The sequence below is a fragment of the Neomonachus schauinslandi genome, chromosome 10 (assembly GCF_002201575.2).
Source record: "Neomonachus schauinslandi chromosome 10, ASM220157v2, whole genome shotgun sequence".
Taxonomy (NCBI): domain Eukaryota; kingdom Metazoa; phylum Chordata; class Mammalia; order Carnivora; family Phocidae; genus Neomonachus; species Neomonachus schauinslandi.
Genome location: NC_058412.1, coordinates 21,795,473 through 21,817,122, shown reverse-complemented (window position 1 = coordinate 21,817,122; position 21,650 = coordinate 21,795,473). Strand labels below are relative to the sequence as shown.

The window sequence follows — 21,650 nt, the reverse complement described above, 5'->3', positions numbered from 1 at the left end:
CAAAAAACAAACAAAAAAAAAGCCAGAAGAATTATAACAGATGGGAAGAGACTAAGGAGACACAGTAAAGAGAATTAAATGTGAGATCCTGATGGTATCCTATTATGGGATCCTGATGGGATACTATGTTATTGGTTATGTAGGATACTGGCATTAGAGGAAGCCAGGTAAAGAGCAGATGGGAACTCTGTACTAACTTTGCAATGGCTCTGCAAGTCTAAAATTATTTCCAAATAAAAAAGTTTTTCAAAAAGGATATATATTTGTGAAATAATAAAAAATATATATTGGTCTCTGCCCTCAGTTCCTGTTGGTACTTCGTTTTTGACCCTGGTTCCTGACAGAGAGCTCCTAAAACTCCTAAGTTCCGGAGTAATACCAGTATTTGACACAGAGCTCATAATCCCTTTTCATAATCCCCCAATTCTTGGTAGGCTCCTGGGTGGGGGGCTAGTCACCAGAAAGACCAAGCCATGACTTGAAGCTTGGAACTTTCAGACCCATTCCCCATTCTCTGGAGAGGGAAAGGAGCTAAAAATGGAGTTAATCAATCATGCCTACATGATGAAGCCTCCATAAAAATCCCAAAATTATGGGGTTCAGAGAGCTTCTGGGATTGAGGAGCATATATATGTGCCCAGGGAGTGATATACCCCCAACTCCACAGGGACAGGAGGTCCTATGCTTGGGACTCTTCCAGACCTCACTCTATTTTTCATCTGATTGTTCATCTGTAGGTTTTATTATATCCTTTATAACAAACCAGTAAACATGTTTCCCTGAATTCTGTAAGCCATTCTAACAAATTATCAAAACCAAGGACGGGGTTATGGGAACCCCAATTTATAGCCAAATCAGTCAGAAGTACAGGTGACAACCTGAGACTTGTGACTGGCATCTGAAATCGGAGTAGTCCTGTGGGACTGAGCCCTTAACTTGTAGGATCTGACACCAACTCCAGGGAGATAGTGTCAGAACTGAATTATTTGTAGGACACCCAGATGGTGCTAGAAAATTGGTCTGTGTGGGAAAAACCCACAAACCTGGTGTCAGAAGTTTAAGTGTGCAGTAGTGTGAGAGCAAAGGAAAACACAAGAGTTTTTTCCTAGACAATATTGCTTGCATTTGTATCAAGAAACACTGGAAGGGGGCGCCTGGGTGGCTCAGTCAGTTAAGCGGCTGCCTTCGACTCAGGTCATGATCCCAGAGTCCTGGGATCGAGACCCACATCAGGCTCCCTGCTCAGTGGGGAGTCTCCTTCTCCCTCTCCTTCTGCAGCTCCCTCTGCTATTCCCCTGCTTGTGCACTCTCTCTCTCTCTCTGTCAAATAAATAAATAAACTCTTAAAAAAGAAACATTGGAAGGACACACAAGAAACCAGTAACAATGGTTAACCCATGGAGACAGGATAGAACAAGGATAGGGTGAGAGTGAGATATCTCAATGTTTATCACCATTTTGACTTTTGAATGACAAGAATGTATAATCTATTCAAACAAATTAAATTTTTATTTTACTTTATTGGGGGGGGAGCGGCACAGGGAGAAGGAGAGAGAGAATCTTAAGCAGGCTCCACATCCAGTGCTGACCCGACGCAGGGCTTGATCTCACAACCCTGAGATTATGACCTGAGCTGAAATCAAGAGTCAGACGCTTAACTGACTGAGCCCCAAGTTACCCCTAAATTTTTAATTTAAAAAACAAAATGATAATTCCCTTAGCCGACACAATGTCAAAATATAAAACAGCTGATTTTAGAAAAGTATCTGCTAGATAAGACTATCAAAACTTATCAGTGAGCTAACAAATATTTATGTCAAATTCTCTACCACAGACCATGCACAGTGAAAACAGTTGGACTACAATATCACAATATACATATCACTGTACAAAATTCACATTTAAACTGAATTTAGATAACCATATACTTTAGCCTGTGGCAGGAAGAAAGTAGCAGTAAGTCTAAAAGAAGAAAGGATAATCTGATATTCAAAAACAGGATCCTACTCCTTGGACACCTGTAGGACTGATTTTTAGGCCAAATAAGAGGTATCAACTTCTAAAATTTGACCCATTTTCTTTTAACATACGACATTCCTCTCACATGAGTCTAAGCCCTAAGCCAAATCTAAACTGTTCTTGTCCGTACCATGGAGAGTAATAGGTCCTTAGCTCTAATCTTAATTCTCACTGTATATCCTCCCAAGCCCTTCCCACGACTACTCCCATAAGTCATATACCCCTTGTCTCCTCTTGGCCAAATAATGTTCCTCTGGTCTATGATCTATTTTAAACTAAAGGCTTCCAAGCTGGGTCCTACACCCTGCAGAAGTACGTGGAGGGAATGATAAAAGTATCAAGGAGAAGGCCAAGCAGACAAGGCTTTGGGCTCACTACCCCTAGTTATTCGGAGTGACTCCATTTTCAGTTATTTTACATACTGGTGTTTTATATAAGCTTTCATTTGGAAGACAGAGTGGGTAGGGAGAGGAGTTCTGTGGCTAGAAAAACAAGTTGAAAGCATTTATCTAAACTAAACACAAACTACTAACTAACAAAGTGGAAACACACTGGGCAACGACTAGGCAAAAAACTAATCTGGGAATTCCGGTTCCCTCTGGAAATAGTCTAAAATTAAGAGGGTTCCTTAAGAAACTTCTGAAACAGACTGTCTCTCTAGGACCCACATGAATCCAAACACTGAAGCTGGATCAGACATGTTCCATCTCTAAGAATAAAGAAGCAAAATATCATTTATCACGTAGCCAAGTGCATTTACTTTTCTGTATATAGAAAGCACAGTATCAGACACAGTTCTAAATTAATACTTTAAGTTTCTACTTTACCTTCCGATCATCAGGTACCAAATCCTGAAGCACCTTCCTCTTAGGCCATTCCTTGGCCAGTTCAGCAGAAGCCAGCTCCTGCAGGTGGTATACAGCTATCTTGGCAGAACGCCTCTGAACTCGACCCCCACTCTTTGGCTCCAGGTTCATCTCCTTTAAGCACTCTGGCTGTCCTGACTCTGGATAGAATGAGATCTGCAAGAATGAGACAGCAAAACACAAGCCTGAGAAGTGGCTTCCATCAGAGCCAATGATTAAAGGCTATCCTTCCTGCTCTAAGTATCAAAAGCTATTTACTAGCTTGCTAACCATTAGCATAAAGCTCCACCACCTTAATGCATATTTTGTTGGTTAAAAAAAACTTCTTCGGATGTTGTTTTAATAAGTCAAAGTGGTTAAAGGTCAAGACACAGCCGTGTGCAAAGACATGAACCTCAACCCATATCTAATACTACATATAAAAATTAACTGAAAATGGGGCGCCTGGGTGGCTCAGTTGGTTAAGCGACTGCCTTCAGCTCAGGTCATGATCCTGCAGTCCCAGGATTGAGTCCCGCATCGGGCTCCCTGCTCGGCAGGGAGTCTGCTTCTCCCTCTGACCCTCCCCCCTTTCATGTGCTCTCTCTCATTCTCTCTCTCAAATAAATAAAATCTTTAAAAAAAAAAAAATTAACTGAAAATGAATCAAATGTAGACCATATAACTGTAAAACTTCTAGAAGAAAGCAAGGGAGGAAATTTTTGTAATCCTGGGTATGATGGTTTTTTTGATGTCACCCTGGCTAAGCTACAGTCATCAGCTATTCAACCAAACACTAATCTACATGCTGATGGGAAGGTACTTTGTAGATCTAATTTTTAAAGTCCAAAATCAGTTGACCTTAAGTAAGAGAGGTGTGACAGAAGAAAAGGCAGGAGAGATTCAGAGCGTGAGAGAGACTCAATGCATCTGCTGACTTGAAGATGAAGGAAGCCACAAGCGAGAGAATGCAGATGGCCTTCAGAAGCTGAGAACAATTCCTAGCCTACAGCAAGCAAGGAAATGAGGTCCTACAACTGCATGGAACTCAATTCTTAATTTTAATGAGCCTCAAAACAGATTCTGCCCCTTGAGCCTCCAGAAAGGAATAGCCCTACTGACACTCTGATGCCAGCCTGGTGAGGTTCTACGCAGGGGAGCCAGCTGAGCCGTGCTATATCTGGACTTCTGGCTTAAGAAACTGAGTTCATACAGTTGTGTTGTTTAGGCCATTAATTTTGTAATTTTTTTTTTATAGCAGCAATAGAAAACTGTACCTTGGGTTGGCCAACGTATCTCAGATACAACAAAAGCATTATCCATAAAAGGAAAAAAAGATAAATTGAACTTTATCGAAGTTAAGAATTCTACTCTTTGAAAAACACTGCCCCAAAATTAAAAGACTAGCTAGGGCTGGGAGAAAATATTTACAAGACATGTATGTGATAAGGGACTTTTGTCCAAAATACATAAAAAACTCAGAATATTTTCAAAACTTAATAGTAAGACAATAAAACTGCAGTAATAAAAAAAGGATTGCAATGGCCACTTCACTAAAGAGGACAGACACTTCACTAATGACCCACATTGCCAATAAGCACATGAAAGGATGGTTAATGTCATTAGTCATTAGGGAAATGCAAATTTAAACTGCGGGGAAATACCACTGCATACCTAACAGAATGGATTAAGAAAAAATGATACTGGCAATAGCAAGTCCTGACAAGGACACAAAAAACTGGAATTCTCATTTTTGCCAGTGAGAATGCAAAATGGCACAGCCACTTTGAAAACCAGTTTGGCAGTTTCTTATAAAGTTAAACATATATTTATGATTCAACCTAGCAATCCCATTGCTAAGTATTTACCCAAGAGAAATTAAAATTTAGTTTCAAACAAAAGCCTTTTATGTGAATGTTTATAGCAGCTTTATTCATAATTGCCAAAAAATGGAAACAACCCAAATGTTCTTCAACTGGTGAATGGATAAAGAAACTGTGAAACATCCATACAATGGAATCCTAGACAGAAATAAAAAGAAATAAATTAATGATACGTGCAACACATGGATGAATCTCAAATGTGTTATGCTAAGTGAAAGAAGCCAGACTCAAAAGGCTATACATTGTATGACTCCAGTTATATGCTATTCTGCAAAAAGCAAAACCGTAGGGACAGAAAATAGATCAGTGGACAAACCGTTCTGTATCTTGAATGTGGTGGTGACTACACGACTGTATGTATTTGTCAAAACTCTTATAACTGTACACTAAAAAGGGTGAATATTAATTACCATATGTAAATTATACCTTGAAACTTAACTCTTAAAAAAAACATGAGGTGGGGCAAGCCTAGAAATCAAGAAAAAAATGTCAAGACCAAAAAATTGGGACAAAAGAACCAGCTGGACAGAGATTTCCGCAAAATTTCTAGCTAAACGGGAATGCCTTAAGCTTTAAAAATATAATAATGAGTTTACTTCTGCACAGATTAAACACTGAACTTTGATTTCTCTAACCTAATTATGTTCAAAAGGCAGAAAAAAGAGAACCAAGGAAAAACAAGAGAAAACAAAAGCATTCAAAGATTAAAAAGGGATACAAATGAGGAACCAAGGATGTATGGGAAGATGTAAGGGTAAGTAGTCACCACAAAATAGATCCCCAAACAGGGTCTGGAAAGTAATCAGTACTCACAGGCCCATGCTCTGACCTCAGGTGATACGCAAGTCCAGCCTTCGATTTATATGGCTTTCCACAGTGGTGACATTTCAGGGTCATCTCCTCCAGCTCTGCAGCCCCTTTGCCACATTTTCTGACATGGTACAGATATCCCATGATGCTGGTGAAGCTACTAGAGCAACTCTGAACACAGGAGAGAGGCCTGAACTATAATCTTACATCTTTTGACATGATCTCTCAACAGCCACAAAAGACTCAACCACATCATATAAATAGGTCCTTTGACATCGCTAGACCCTCTCCAACACTTCCCATTAGCACAGCCCTTCCTTGTCCCTTGTACCTGCCCAAACAGCTGTCCTGTCTACCACCAAGAGTGATATTCAATCAGTTTAGTCAGCATTCAGTAAACTAGCACTGTGTGTTTCCTCTGTGGTAGACCTTCCTCTCTGGTCTGTGACTCAACTCCGCCCCGGTAGCAAACACCCAGCAATGCCAAAGCTCCTCACAGGGAGATTACTGGGAGCCTTTCATCACACTAAAGATGGGTGGTAAAGGAACCCCTTTGAACAAAGAAAAAGGGGAGAAAAATAAGTTTGTGGAGATGAGAAAGAAAAATAAAGAACTATTCATGAATTCAAAACACCTGGAAAAGCAGGAGCCACTCTTATGCTGGAAGGTGACACAGAACCAGGTCTACAAGAAAGAAGGAGGAGAAATGGAAGAAAGTAACAAAAGACATTGACTCAAGACTCCAGGCTAAAGGAGACGCTGTCCCTGGGCTCTTACCTCACGCATGCACCTGAGCTTTCCCAGTCTCTTTAGAACTGTTCGGAGCCGTTCTCTCTCACTTGGCTCATCTATTTCATCTCCAGCCTTCAAAATGGGCTAGAAAGCAAGAGAAGCAAACAAGCAGATGATTCATGGAAAAGACAGATACAGAAAAAAATGATATCATAGGAGAATCAAGGACTGGACTAGCACCTAAGCCGATGCCCATGAAGCTTAGTTATCTGACCCTTGGCTTTCTCCATCTTCTCCTAGACAGACAAGGAAGCAAATGCAATGCAAATAAGAGTCCAGAGCCTCTATCTTCGAGGAGATGAACCTTTGGAGCTAACCTAAACACACAAATACCCACCACAAAGGTTTCATTGTGCATAATCCTTCTATCAAAAGGGTGTTCTTACACCCCTAAAAAGACCCAGAGCCTTAGCCACCTCCACTGGGTTATCCACACTCATCTGTGTAAAGACATGCAAACACCACACAGGCTCATATGGGACAGAAGACACTCTTACCAAGCTATTATGATTTGCCATGACGTGATACTTCATCCCTGCCAGTGAACGAAGCTGTTTCCCACAATGATGACACGTAAACATTTCCTATGAGGAAGAAATACTGCTCAGTGCCAGGCTGTTCAACAAAGAAACAGAATGTTAAAAAGTCCTACTCAGATGCTCTCGACTGTTATCTCCTTTATTTCCCAAACTCAACAGTCAGTGAATCTCAAAATCCCACATCAGTGTCATGTCCTCAAGGACAAAGTAAAAGCAACTCATTTTTAAAGTAGTAAGAATTACCATTTACTAAGTGCCAACTATTTGCCAAGTAATGGGATGGGCACTTAGCCTGTATTATTGCTTTCTTATCCTCTTAGGGGCTGCACAAAATTATTTTCTCTCTCTTATAAATGAGAAAACCGACGTCCACACATAAAAAAGCTAAATGACACAACCAGTAAGTGGCTGAGTGAAGATTCAAACCCAAGTCTGTCAGACTCAAAAGCCTCTGTTTTCCTCATAACACAATGCTGCTGCTTTTCCACAGTCATCAATACACCCGACACAGCAACAGATGTCCAAGGTATGGGGAAAGATCATAACTGTCACGAAAGGCCACAAAATCTCTAACCTGTTTGCAGGTCTCCATGTGTTTCTTTAAGCCCTCTATGGTCTTTCTCCCCACTGCCTGGCAGGTAGGACAGGAGACACTGCCTTTATCCACGATTTCTAAGTACCACTGTTCCTCCAAACTGCCTACAAAGGAGAAAAAGGAATACCTCATAATCTGCAGAATTCTCTAGAAACAAAAAGCACAATCCTGAAACTTAGTAAAAGTATCATAAAAATGGTTTGTTCCCTTTCTGGGGAAAAGACTCTTGCTGCATATAATTTCTAGAAATAATTCTTTTTTCAGTCAGTGAGGAGTTTCTGAAACACCTACTCAATTTCCCATGATAAAACCATCTGAGCACCACTCAAAAGCCCAGCGGCTTACAGAACTGGGCAACATTTTTTTTCTAGTTTTACTGAGGTATAAGTGACAATGGGCAACACTTTCAAAGCAGCATATAACAAGGAGATACTGAGATATATAACAGCCAGTTTGCTGAGTGTTTCCTGTGTGCCTGAGACTTTGTGAAATGTTTTTATCCCATTTAATCTCCACGAAAATTCTGACTGCCCTCATTATCCCTACTTAGAGACAAGGAAACCGAAGTTTGCAGAAGTTACTAGATGGCGGCAGGCCAGAAAACCAATTAAGAGCCAAAACAAGGGTCTGACTAGCCTCCAAACCCATGCCCCTAATAACTGCCTCCTTAAAGAAACTCTTTGCTACATCATTCCTTAACCACCACAACCAACAACAAAAACAGGGTGTGAGAACTAGATACCCCAAAGCTTCCAACAGAAAACATACCTGCTGCATAAGCTGGTGGTTCCTTCCGAATACGACGAGCCTGGGATTTGGGATTAGGTTGAGTTCTAGTCCGTTGCTTCCTCCCTGACACAAGACAGAAACTTGAAGCCCAACATGTCAACTTTGCTACCCCCTCTCTACTACCAAAATCTCTTCCTTCCTCTTCTCAACACCCTGTGCCCAACTCCCTCGACCAACTGACTCCCTTAGGTTGTAACAGAAAAAACGGGTAAAGTCAGGCAAGATGGAAGCCATTCGAGCCAAAAAATGAAAGGGCTCAACAGTGCTTCAAGGGCCAAAACCTAAGATCTCTCTTGTACCTCTAAAGAATAAAGCCCAGGCACCCAAGGAAAGAGAATGAGCAAAGTTACTCCCTTACCATAAAGCTTATGCTTCTTCTGAGGAAATTCTCGATAGTCTTCATCTTCTTCCTGCCTGGGTTTCCTTTTGCCTTTGGTTGATACTCCACCTGACCCTGAAATACCGTACAAAAAGAAACAAACAAAACCCTCAGTATGGCTTACAAGTGAACATCTCGGCCTGCCTTCAAACTATCATTCACAAGATTATCATTGAGAAAGATCATCAGTGAGCACAAGCCTCACAGAAGTGTTTTGACATTTTTAGGCAAGTTAGTAAACTTCACTAACTCACTCAACCTCCGCTTTTCCCTTTTTACTGTTCTCCACCCAAGTGATCAATTGTTCCCTATGAGTAATGCGAGCCTTCAGGCAATGTGCTTCTTTGATCTTGATTCAAGGCTAACACTGAAGTAGAAGAATTGTTCCAGATAAAGGGCTACTAAGGACCCTTGAGACTATGCCCACCAAGACTATTACACCCAGAATCACCCTTACACCAGCCCCTAAACTTCAACAGAGGACCAAACTGCAACAATGCGAAAGAAGTTCAAATCTTGTGAAGAGGAAAGGCTGAAAACAGCCGAATCTAGAGGAGTGAAGATCAGCAGAATTTCACTCTAAAATAGAAGGGCAGTTCACAAAGTTGAATAGTATGTGGTGGCCTAACACAAATGTGAGATACACATATGTGATCCTTAATACTTTAAGAACCATTTACAACAGCTACCTAGAGAGTGCTCTGCCTTTGAAATAAGACGGAGATAGTGGTACCTTCTACACGGGAAGCAGCAGCTGGCTTGACCCTTCTCATCTTCATCCAGTAGGTCGATTTTCGGAAGGACGGTGGAAAATCACTCACTGGCTCACATGAAGAGGCAGACGATGAGCCACTTAAGGAGTCATCATGAGGGATAGTGTACTGGAAACTATTATCCTTTATGGAGCACTGGGTCCTGCTATTAATATGACACAAATATATATACCACAAAGGAGGATCTGAAGTAATGTTCCTGTTAATTATTTTATATCGTAAGAAGACAAGTTGGTTACCTATGCAAAAACTAAGAAGCCTGATAATAAAAACAGAATTGAGATTGTAATCTAACAATTACAATGGTTGATCAAATACAACATATAAAATTATTATTATACTTCATTGTAATAAGAGAAAGCAGTCCACATTAATGATCACTCTGCAGCCCAAGCAGGCATTCTTTCCTAGATTGATCAAAGAAAAGAAAGTAGTCAAAGTAATAGGGTGTTCTATGATCCTTTAGAAGATCCCCTGGATCAGTAACCAGGTATGTCCAGGCCTCCCTACTTCTCTGACAGAGGGACAGTAACTAAATAGTATCCCTGAGAACAAAGAAGGAAAAGAACAGTTTGTAGGGCCCTCGTCTGATCCATCTTCCCTCTCCCTTAGCTGCCTCCCTAAACATGGTGTCAGGGCTGTCCTGTCTTATTTAGGCAACATGATTCTTAGCTCCCATAGTTAAAGGAAGGGTGCTGCTACCTTGTCTGAGGTAAGCTGGCCAGGGAAGTCTGGTATACAGCTAGATCCAAATTCCCAAATCTAAGACCAGTCAGTATGTAGTTAACAAACATTACCCAGTAACTACAAAGTATCTTCTAGGTCATTCAGAATGCACAGAGGAGCAGCAGTTCTCAAAGTGTGGTCCAAGAACCTTGAGACATCCCTTTTCCAGCTAAAGATCTGTGTGCCTGCGTTAGGTTTATGGCTTAGAAAGGTCACTCTGGATGCTATATGGATGACCCATGGAGGAAAAGTGAATAAAGGGAGAAGGGTTAGCAGCTTATTGTTAACAGTATGGAAAAGAGATGATAAGGACTTGAACGAAGGTTTTGTAGTTAGCAGATTCTAGATAACATTTAGTGGCAGAGCTGATAAGAATAACAGAGAGATTTGTGGTAAGGAGATGGAAGTAACACAGGTGACCATTCTTTTTTTTTTTTTTTTTTAAGATTTTATTTATTTATTTGACAGAGGGAGAGAGAACACAAGCGGGGGGAGCAGGAAAGGGAGAAGCAGGCTTCCTGCTGAGCAGGGACCCTGGGATCATGACCTGAGCCGAAGGCAGATGCTTAAGGACTGAGCCACCCAGGTGCCCCGACAGGTGACCATTCTTAAGAAAATATATAAGTAAAATATGATACATGCCTACTATGGAATACTATGTAGTTGTTGGAAGCAATAAACCGTTTCTACATATAGAGAATGAACATAACCAAAAAGCATACTACTGAATGAAAAAAGAAACAGGGGTGCCTGAGTGGCCCAGTCAGTTAAGCATCCAACTCTTGGTTTCAGTGGCTCAGGTCATGATCTCAGGGCTATGAGATCGAGCCCTGCATCAGGCTCTGAGTCTGCTTGAGATTCTCTCTCCCTTTCCCTCTGCCCCTCCTCCGAGTGCACATGCACACTCACACACACACACTCTCTCTCCCCAGAAATAAATAAATAAATCTTTAAAAGAAAAAAGAAGAAACAGAGTAAGACTTAATATCAATTTGGTAAATTAAAAACAAATATACAGGGCGCCTGGGTGGCTCAGTTGGTTAAGCGACTGCCTTCAGCTCAGGTCATGATCCCAGGGTCCTGGGATCGAGTCCCGCATCGGGCTCCCTGCTCTGCGGGGAGCCTGCTTCTCCCTCTCCCACTCCCCCTGCTTGTGTTCCCTCTCTCGCTGTGTCTCTCTCTGTCAAATAAATAAATAAAATCTTTAAAAAAAAAAAAAAAACAAATATACATGTAAACAACACTAGCTATTTTACAAGGATTCATAAATATTTAAGGACAAATATCAAACTTGCTAACATGGTTGTCTCTGTAAGGGAATGGAAATGGAAACAGGAAAAACAAAAAACAACAGGGACTGATGATGTCGGTATGCTATGAACAGGGAAGAATGATTTTTCCATTCTCTGCACATGAGATCCAAAATTACAAATTTAATACAGCAAAGTCCTGATTCTGCCATGGTATATTAGGCCACTACAGCCCATCCCTCCCACTGATTACAACTAAAAATCCTGGACTCTGAAAAGTAAACAAAGCAGGTGGATTGTGGAGAGGAGTCAAAACTGGGAGAAGTGACTCACAGGGGGTGTGTTTCCCCATTTTGTTTTCCCACACATGTGGCAATGCAATAAGGGGGCCCCATTTGCAGAGTAGCATGGGCAGCCTAAATTCCAATAGAAACTCTATCTTATTGGCCAGAGAAACCAGGAAAAGGGCCTCTATAGACTAAAATGTGTGAGGGAACTGTGGATAAGAGATAGTCAAAGAAGACGATCCCATAATTCTGTGTATGAATCCACACAAATCACAGCTTAATCTGAACTACATATGTGTGCAACATACCCAAACCAGCTTAGCAAAGGCTTCGAAAAATGAAATAAGATTTGAACAAACTGCACAAGTCTCAGGCTAACCCCTGAGCTGCTAATAAAAGACCAACCCAAACCAATGTATCAAAAGCTTGAAGAAATGAAACAAGACTTGAAACACCTGGAAAAGTCTTAGACAAACCCCTGAGCTATTCAAGACAGACCTAAACCAACATAGCAAAGACTCAAAGAATGGAACTAAGATTGAACCAATGCCCTCAGAAGGCAAGACAGAACTTATGGTCTGAACAGTAAGCAGGTTACTTGCTAAAATAAAAACAGCAATGATCTCCCAGAAGATTCTAAAAAGACCCAACGTCTATACAAATAACATTCACAATCTTGGGAATAAATCCCAAAATTATGCAACACACAAAGAACCAGGAAAATGTGCATAACTCCAAAAGGAACAGATAATAAACAAATGTCAACCCCAAGATGATCCAGATGTTAGAACTATCAAAGATTTAAAGCAGCTATTATAGGGACGCCTAGGTGGCTCAGTGGGTTAAGTGTCTGCCTTTGGCTCAGGTCACGATCCCAGGGTCCTAGAATTGAGTCCTGCATCGGGCTCCTTGCTCAGCAGGGAGCCTGCTTCTCCCTCTGCCTGCCTCTCCCCCTGCTTGTGCTCTCTCTGACAAATAAATAAAATCTTAAAAAAAAAAAAAAAGCAGCTATTATAAATATGCTCCATGAAATAAAGGAAAACACACTTGAAGTGAAGGAAAAGGTAGGAATTCTCAGCAGAAAAAAAGAAACCATAAAAAAGAATTAATTGAAATTTTAGAACTGAAAAATACAGTATTTAAAATAAGAATGGGCTCAGTAGGAAAGGAAAAAGAGACTGTGACACAAAAATACATTTGAAAAAAATAATGGTGGAAAATCACCCAAATTCAATGAGACATAAATTTACAGATTCCAGGAGCTCAACAAACATGCAATAGGATAAACTCAAAGAAAAACACACCTAGACACATCTTAATGAAAATGTTCAAAACCAAATATTAAAAGAGAAAAATCTAGAAAGCAGCTAGAAAAAAATGACATGTTACATATAGAAAACAATGGTTTGAATGATCACAGAATTCTCAACAGAAACCAAGGAGAACAGAAGACAGTGTAACATCTTTAAAATCCTGAGACAAAAGATTTGTCAATCTAAAATTCTATACTCAGTGCAAATATCCCTGAGACATACTTCTTCAGATAAATAAATTAAAAAAAAAAAAAACAAGAAAATTTGTTGTCAGCAGACCTGCTCTATGAGAAATGCTAATGGAAATTATTCCAGATATGATGAAGGAAAATGATACCAGAGAGAAATGTGGATTTTTAGGAATGAAGAAAAAGCAAAAGAAATGGTAAATAGCTGGGTAAATATATTAACAATGACAATGACAACAACAACAAAACCCTCTTTAAAACAAAATTTTAACATTATCTGGTAAGGTTTTCAATATATGTAGATGTGATACATATGACAGCTATAACTTAATGGTCAGCAGGCAGGGGGTTAAGGAATCTACATGGTTGTGAGGCATCTACATTTAAGCAAAGTGGTAGCATATTAACTCTAAGTAGCCTATGAAACAATAGGTATGTATATTGTACTTCCTAAAGCAACCACTACACACATGAGAAAGAAAGAGGAAAAAAAAGAAAAAGAAAAAGAGAGATTCAAAAATCAATAAACTAAAATTGGACACCAAATATTCAAATAATTTAAAATAAGATATAACACTGGGTACGAGAACACAAAATAAAATGGCAGACCTAAATCCAACCATATCAATAATTAATTTATATGTTTATGATCTCAACACTCCAGTTAAAAAGTCCAAGACTGTTCAAGAGTGAATAAAAAAGCAATACTCTAATACAGTTGACCCTTGAACAACATGGGTCTGAACTATATGTGTCCATTTATACATGGATTTTTTTCGATAAATACAGTACAGTATTGTAAATGTCTTTTCCTGGTAATTTTAATATTTTCTTCCCTCTAGCTTACTTTATTGTAAGAACACCGTAGTATATAATATATTACATAAAAAATATGTGTTAATCGATTGTTTATGTTATCAGTAAGGCTTCCAGCCAATAGTAGGCTATTAGTAGTTAAGTTCTGGGGAAGTCAAAAGTTGTATGAGGATTTTCAACTGTGTTGGGGGTCAGCATCCCTAACCCTTGTGTTGTTCAAGGGTCTACTAACTGTATATTGTGCCTACAAGAGGCACACTTTCTTTTCTTTTTTTTTTTTAAATTGTTATTTATTTAAGTAATCTCTATACCCAATATGGGGCTTGAACTCAGACTCCAAGATCAAGAGTCAAATGCTCTTCTGACTGAGCCAGCCAGGTGCCCCAAACTTTCAATATAAAGACATAATAGGTTGGAAATAAATGGATGAAAAAATTATACCACACAATCGACAAACACAAGAAGGCTGGAGTGGCTATTCTAATACTAGATAAAACAGACTTTAAGACAAGAGTATCACCAGAGGGGCGCCTGGGTGGCTCAGCCGTTAAGCGTCTGCCTTCAGCTCAGGTCATGATCCCAGGGTCCTGGGATCGAGCCCCACATCGGGCTCCCTGCGCTGCGGGAAGCCTGCTTCTCCCTCTCCCACTCCCCCTGCTTGTGTTCCTTCTCTCGCTATCTCTGTCAAATAAATAAATCTTTAAAAAAAAAAAGACAAGAGCATCACCAGAGATATAAAGGGACACTCCATAATGATAAAAGTAACAAATCATCCCAAAGACGTAATTACTCATTGCATGTGTCTAGTAATAGAGGCTCAAAGTACACAAAGCAAAACTGATAGAATTAAAGCAAAAAACCAAACAATTTTACAGTCTTAGTAGAAAATTTTAAGACCTCCTCCTTTCAGGAATTGGTAGAACTAGACAAAAATTCAGTAAAGACCCAAAAGATGTGAACAACACTATTAGCTAAATTACTCTAGAATTCACTTTATAGAACACTACATCCAACAACTACAGGATACAGTCTTTTCAAGTAGACATTGTGCATTCAACAAGACAGAGTATATGCTGGGCCATAAACTTCAAACTTAAAAAGATGAAAATCAGGGTGGCTCAGTCGTTAAAAGTCTGCCTTCGGCTCAGGTCATGATCCCAGGGTCCTGGGATTGAGCCCCGCATCAGGCTCTCTGCTCCACGGGAAGCCTGCTTCTCCCTCTCCCACTCCCCCTGCTTGTGTTCCCTCTCTCTGTGTCTCTCTCTGTCAAATAAATAAATAAAATCTTAAAAAAAAAAAAAAAGATGAAAATCATATATGTATTCTCTGACCACATCAGAATTATATTAGAAGTCAAGAACAGTAGATCTAAAATAAAAAATAAATCTGGAAATTAAGCAATCTACTTGTAAACAATTCATGGGTCAAAAAGAAATCACAAGAGAAATTCAAAAATATTCTGAAGTGAATAACAACAAAAATACACACATCAAAATTTGTGGATTGCAACCAAAGCAGTACCTAGAAGGAAACTCACAGCTCTAAATACTCCTATTAGAAAATTAGATCTATAATCAATGACAAGATTTCATCTTAAGATAACTTAAAAAGGGGAAAGTAAACCCAAAATAAATAGAAGGAAAAATATAATGAAGGGGAGAAATTCATGAATTAGAAGAGACAACAGAGGGGTGCCTGGGTGGCTCAGTCGTTAAGCGTCTGCCTTCGGCTCAGGTCATGATCTCAGGGTCCTGGGATCGAGCCCCACATCGGGCTCCCTGCTCGGCAGGAAGCCTGCTTCTCCCTCTCCCACTCCCCCTGCTTGTGTTCCCTCTCTCACTGTGCCTCTCTCTGTCAAATAAATAAATAAAATCTTTAAAAAAAAAAAAAAAGAAGAGACAACAGAGAAAATCTGGTTCTTTGAAAAGACCAACAAAATTGACAACCCTGTGGCTAGACTGAGATAATAGCAACGAGCAACTAGAAATGAACTTATAAAAATAATATCATTTACAATAATATAAAAAAACACCTAAAAACAAATCTAACAAAAGATAATCAAGATTTTTATAATGAAAACTTACAGAGAAGTTAGGGATCTAAATAAATGGAAAAATATAGCATGCTCATAAGTCAGAAAACTCGGTATTGTTAAAATGGCAATTCTCCCCAAATTGATCTACTGATTCAATACAATACTGATCAATACTCTAGCATGCTTATTTTTATAGAAATTGACAAACTAATTCTAGAATTTATATAAAAAGACAAAGAACCTAGAATAACTAAACAAATTTTGAAAATGAACAAAAGAGTTAGATGACTTACCCTATCTGATTTCAAGATTTACTCTAATCCCACAGTATCAAGACAGTTTAGTATTGGCAAAAAGACAGATATATAGAACAGAATAAGGAGTCCAGAAACAGACCCACACATATAGATGTTCAAATAATTTCTGACCAAGGTGCCAAGGCAATTGAATAGGGAAGTCTTAAACAGGATATACAAAATGAAAAGAAATTAACATTGACTCTTATAACACACCATTCACAAAAAATCAACTCTAACCAAGTCAATAGACCTAAATGTAAAACCTAGAAAACTTCTAGAAAAAAACAAAGGAGAAAATCTTTCCAGTTAGGGATAGCAAAGTTTTCTCAAATAGAATACAAAAATAAGAAACATAAAAGGAAAAAATAACATTTTAATAATTTTTAATGATGAATATAAAACTGTTGGTCTTCAAGGCACCCAGGTGGCTCAGTCAGTTAAGTGGCTTCAGCTCAGGTCATGATCTCAGGGTCCTGGGATCAAGCCCCAAGTTGGGCTGCTCCACGTTCAGGAGGGAGTCTGCTTCTGGATTCTTTCACTCCCTCTGCCCTTCCCCTCTCTCTAAACTACATAAATAAATCTTTAAAAAATAAAAATAAACAAAACTGTTGGTCTTCAAACACACCATCAAGAAAACGAAATGCAAATCAGAGATTGGAAGAAAATATTCAAGACACATCTATCAGACAAAGGAACTGTATTCAGAATATAGTTTTTAAAAATACTACAATTCCATAGTAAGACAAACAACTCAATTTTTTTAAATGGGCAAAAGATATGAACAGGCACTTCCCAGAAGATGATATATGAATGGCCAATAAGCACATGAACAGAAGTTCTACATCATTATTCGTCAGGGAAATGCAAATTAAAATCACAATGAAACACAACTATATACCCGTAAAATTGACTAAAATTAAAGACTTATTCCCATACATTGCTGGTAAGAATATAAAATAATACCACCAATTTGGGAAACAGGCAATTTCTTAAAAAGGTAAACATACTCCTGACATAAGACCCAATCAACCTAAGATGGTAAATCTTAGTAAATAAATACCATCTTAGGTATTTATCGAGAGAAAAAACAAAACATTTTTCTACACAGAGACTTGTACGTGGATGTTCATAACAGCTTTACTTTAATACCCTCAAAATGAAAATAACCCAAATATCCATCAAGGTAGATGGCTAAACAAATCATAATGTTATCTATAATGAAATTTTGTTCAGCAATAAAAATGAATTTTCATCCAAAATCATTATTTTGAGTGAAAAAAATCATGCAAAAAGAGAACACACTACATGATTTCATTTATATAAAATCCTAGAAAGAAAAAAGGTCAGTGGTGTTTGGGAACAGGAGTAGAGGAAGGAATGGATTGCAAAGAAACCCAAAAAATGTTTTCAGAGGGATGGAAATGTTATCTTGATTGTGGTGACACTTTATGGTTACTTACATACATCAAAGTTGATCATACTGTATACTTTAAATATGTATACTATAAATATGCAGTCTATTGTACTTCAATTATACCTCAATAAAAGTATTTAAAAAATTTTAATAGGAATTGGCAGGCCTCTAGGGCCAAAACCCACCATCCAAAACAATGGGAACAATGCCTACTAGCAAGACTTAATAGTATAGTATCAAGAAGCCATTAAGAGTCAAGTCCCATGTGACTCCTCTTGGTAAACTATCCTCATAGGAATGTCTTTTTTTTTTTTTTTTTTTTTTAAGATTTTATTTATTTATTTGCGAGAGAGAGAATGAGAGAGAGAGCACACGAGAGGGGGGAGGGTCAGAGGGAGAAGCAGACTCCCCACTGAGCAGGGAGCCCGATGCGGGACTCGATCCCGGGACTCCAAGATCATGACCTGAGCTGAAGGCAGTCGCTTAACCAACTGAGCCACCCAGGCGCCCCTTCATAGGAATGTCTTTACTGTCAGTGTAGGACTCAGATATACCCATATCCCCTCTCATGAATAAGTACAAGCACAGTAATAAATAAATAAATAAATATCAATAGTTCATATAATCAGTATGATTAACATCTTGGAAATTAAATCAATGTAGTTAGGGAATCCCTCCCTATAAGTCTCTTTCATTTTTAAAGGACTCAACAAAAACAATACTTGTCAAATGAGGGTACTTGATTGCTTGTAAAAACCCAGATTAATCTCAAACTTCCCTTTCCATAAATATGGCAAGAAAAAGACTTTGGTTTGAACAATATGATCATAATTGTAGTAACTTTATAATTTGTTGTCTGTGGCACACCTTTTGGCCTCAGCTTCTAACCACAAGAGTGAAAAGTTTGACCAATTTTCAGCTCCTTTCTGATCTACCAAGAATCTTTCAGAGACCCTAGTTCATTCTCTAGGTGCAACTACTTAGACCTCATTAGAAAATTATTTCAGTTCATCCCAGTTTCCTTTGCAGCCTCTGTTCATTCTACCCAGTCCTTAAATGCTGATGTTCTCCAGGGTTTCATCCTCTAGTCTCTTCTAGTCTCACTACTCACCAATGGTTCTCAAACTTTACAATCTCTTACAAAGTCAGTTAAAAAGGATTCCTATGCCCTAACGCCAATGATTCTGATTCAGATTAATAGATGAGGACCTGTTAATCTTTATATTTTTTTAACAATTAACCACCTGCTATTCCATTAAATGCTTTTACCTGTTCACATTCTGTTCTCTATAAAAAATACCTTTTCCTCTGGCTAACTGCATTATTCCTTGACTTTCAAGTCTGTTTAGTAGGAGTACTTGCTCTGGCAACTCTTCCCTTCTGAACTATCACCCCCTGACCCCCAAATGCTATATTAAATTCCTGTTTAAAAATATTTACTTACATCTAATCATGTTGATGTACTTGCCTATCTCCCCTTTTAGACTATTCTGTGTTTTTCTTGTCTGTATATCTAACAGATATATGTGTTAATATTGCACATAATAGATATTCAGCAAATGTTATCTGAATTAATTAATTCCTTCCAATGAATATCTAGTTAATAAGAATCTCTAATATGGAAAAGGTTAGCACATTCAGTGTACGAAATAAACAACCAGTCTTAAAGCCAAATAGTCTGAAAATAAAAGGATTTCTTACAGCCATTTTTATCAGTCCTTTCCATGTTCATCAGTGTATTCATGAGTATATATTTGATGTCTGAGGACATGCGGGGCTACACTAAGTCATACGTTCCATTTTTAATATAATTCGTACTTTTCTTTGCAAGCTAGGTTCTTCTCCCCTATATTAGGTTTAGACCTGCACTGTCCAATCACGTAGGCACTAGCTACAGGTGGCTATTTAAATTTAAGATTAAATACAGTTAAAAATTCAGTTCCTCAATCACACCGGCCACATTTCAAGTGGTCAAAAGCCATACGTGGCTATGGTCCTGGACAGTGCGGATACAGAACATTTTCTCATCATCACAGAAGTTCTACTGGACAGCGCTGGCGACACAATTATAAATGGATCCCAGAAAACCTCACTTACTTCTTAGCTCCCACGATCTTCGTGCTCCTCTGCTGCTTAAAGGATGTGGGTTCCGGAGTCTAGCAAATCGCAAGCACATGAGTGAATGCTAGGGACCTCTGAACCCTGACCACAAAAAGACGAATCCCCTTGTGCCCAGAAGAAATGATGCTCTCCCCAGGCAACTACCTCAAACGGAAAAAGGAAAGACTTTTTAAGAAAAGTGTGTTGTCCTGTCTTCCTACAGAGTTAAGGCAGCTGACAACACCACAGTCTTCATCTCCACCATTCCCAAAGCTCTGTCCCAGATAAAGGTTCTAAAGGGAGGCGAAAAGAGAGGACAACGGATATGGGAGGTACTGGGGACATAAAAGGAGTAGAAACTAATGGCAATATGGCGAGAAACTGAATCCAAGGAAGTGGGGAACAGTCAGCGGTAAGTGGGGGGGAAAAGGGAGACAGGTAGATCTGACCTAGAAGGGTGGGGCCTACGATGGGCTCTGATAAAACCAACTCTGAGCATGGGACAAAAGCGAGGGACCGCGTGTTGCGGGCTCCACAGCGCTACCCCTAAAGCATAACGGTCAAACCGAGAAACTCACGGCGGGTACTGCACCGAGTCTGGAAGACATCACTCCCTCTCCACGCCTAACAAATCCACCCAAGGGCTCCGGCCAGACCAACGCCACTTCCGCTCTCCTCTCTTCTCCCGGATGTGGAGTCGGCGCCGCGGGTCCCAGGTCTGAACGTCTACTTCCGCCTGGCAGCCTCCGAGGGGGCTGCGGCCGGAGTGAGTCACGTGACACGCCTCCCTCCTCTGAGACCCCCGCCCCGGGAGGCTGTAGGTGGGGTTTGGAGCTTTATCATGCCCTCAGAACCCCTTGCTCGCGTTCCATCCGTTTGCGCGACACCAAATATCCCTCCACCCTCCGTTCCCCACCCAGCACGACGAGTGGTCTTTCTAGGTGGAGATCAATTATTGCCCCTTTATTTATCTTAGAGAAATTTCAGACCCATTCCCGCCCTCCCCCCCCCCCCGCCCCCAGGTAGAGAGGCATAGAGGCTCTTTGATTGCTGAGGATGCAGGTATTGGAGGCAGTGGCTGAGCAGGAAAGAAGCCAGGAAAGGGGCAGCTCGGCGAAGACTTGAGCCAGTCAATGAATAATGGGGGCGAATCTCTTCTCGTCTGTTAGCTTCAGGCCTCTAAACTTGCCCTGCTTTGGAGTATTTTGTGTGTGGTCCCTAGGAGATGTGTTTGAGTAACCCTTGCAATCTTTAGACTGACTATGTCTGAGCCTCTCCCTAGGGGAGCTGTGCTTGAGTCTCTCCTTAGCGGGACTGTGACTAGTTCTCTCGGAGGGACTGAGATGGGTTTTGTCAGACCAACTATGTTGGCCCCTTTCAGAGTGGCTGTGTTGGCTCTGCTCAGAATGACTGTGTCTGCTCCTCTCAGAGTGCCTGTGTCCACTTCTTTCAGAGGGACTACAATGAGTTCTCTCTGAGGAACTGCGACCGCTCCTCTCAGAGGGCCTGTGCTGTCTTCTCTCAAAAGGGCTGTGTCCTCTCCCCTCTAAGGGACTGTGATGAGTTTTCTGAAGGAGACTGCGATGGCTCCTCTCAGAGGGACTGCGACATCTCCTCTCTGAGGGACTGCGACATCTCTTCTCATAGGGACTCTGATAGCTCCTTTTGGAGAGACTGTGATAGCTCCTCTGAGAAGGACTTTGATGGCTCTTCTCAGAGGGACTGCAACATCTCTCAGAGGGACTGCGACGTCTCCTCTCAGAAGGACTCTGATGCCTCCTTTCAGAGGGACTGTGAT

The 21,650-nt window shown here is 40.0% G+C and overlaps 2 protein-coding genes across 3 annotated transcripts in view; both read right to left on the bottom strand.

The window, feature by feature from the left end:
* ZNF512 (zinc finger protein 512) overlaps window positions 1–20,864 on the bottom strand; it is a 31,941-nt gene extending 11,077 nt beyond the window's left edge. The window contains exons 1-10 of one of the 2 annotated variants that reach the window (XM_021697440.2): window positions 20,431–20,864; window positions 19,850–19,908; window positions 9,385–9,569; window positions 8,631–8,726; window positions 8,252–8,335; window positions 7,463–7,587; window positions 6,847–6,933; window positions 6,335–6,433; window positions 5,561–5,728; window positions 2,847–3,041 (exon numbers count right to left, since the gene is read on the bottom strand). In XM_021697440.2, coding sequence (XP_021553115.1) covers window positions 2,847–3,041; window positions 5,561–5,728; window positions 6,335–6,433; window positions 6,847–6,933; window positions 7,463–7,587; window positions 8,252–8,335; window positions 8,631–8,726; window positions 9,385–9,569; window positions 19,850–19,908; window positions 20,431–20,460 — 1,128 coding nt within the window. In that variant the 5' untranslated portion in view covers window positions 20,461–20,864. The remainder of the gene's footprint in view (window positions 1–2,846; window positions 3,042–5,560; window positions 5,729–6,334; window positions 6,434–6,846; window positions 6,934–7,462; window positions 7,588–8,251; window positions 8,336–8,630; window positions 8,727–9,384; window positions 9,570–19,849; window positions 19,909–20,430) is intronic. The other variant, XM_021697441.1, reaches the window with a different exon arrangement.
* Window positions 20,865–20,982: 118 nt separating this feature from the next.
* LOC123326010 overlaps window positions 20,983–21,650 on the bottom strand; it is a 32,644-nt gene continuing 31,976 nt past the window's right edge. Inside the window, 1 exon segment of the mRNA XM_044918863.1 lies at window positions 20,983–21,650. This exon segment is cut by the window's right edge and continues 11 nt beyond it. Within this exon segment, the coding sequence (XP_044774798.1) occupies window positions 20,983–21,650 (668 nt within the window).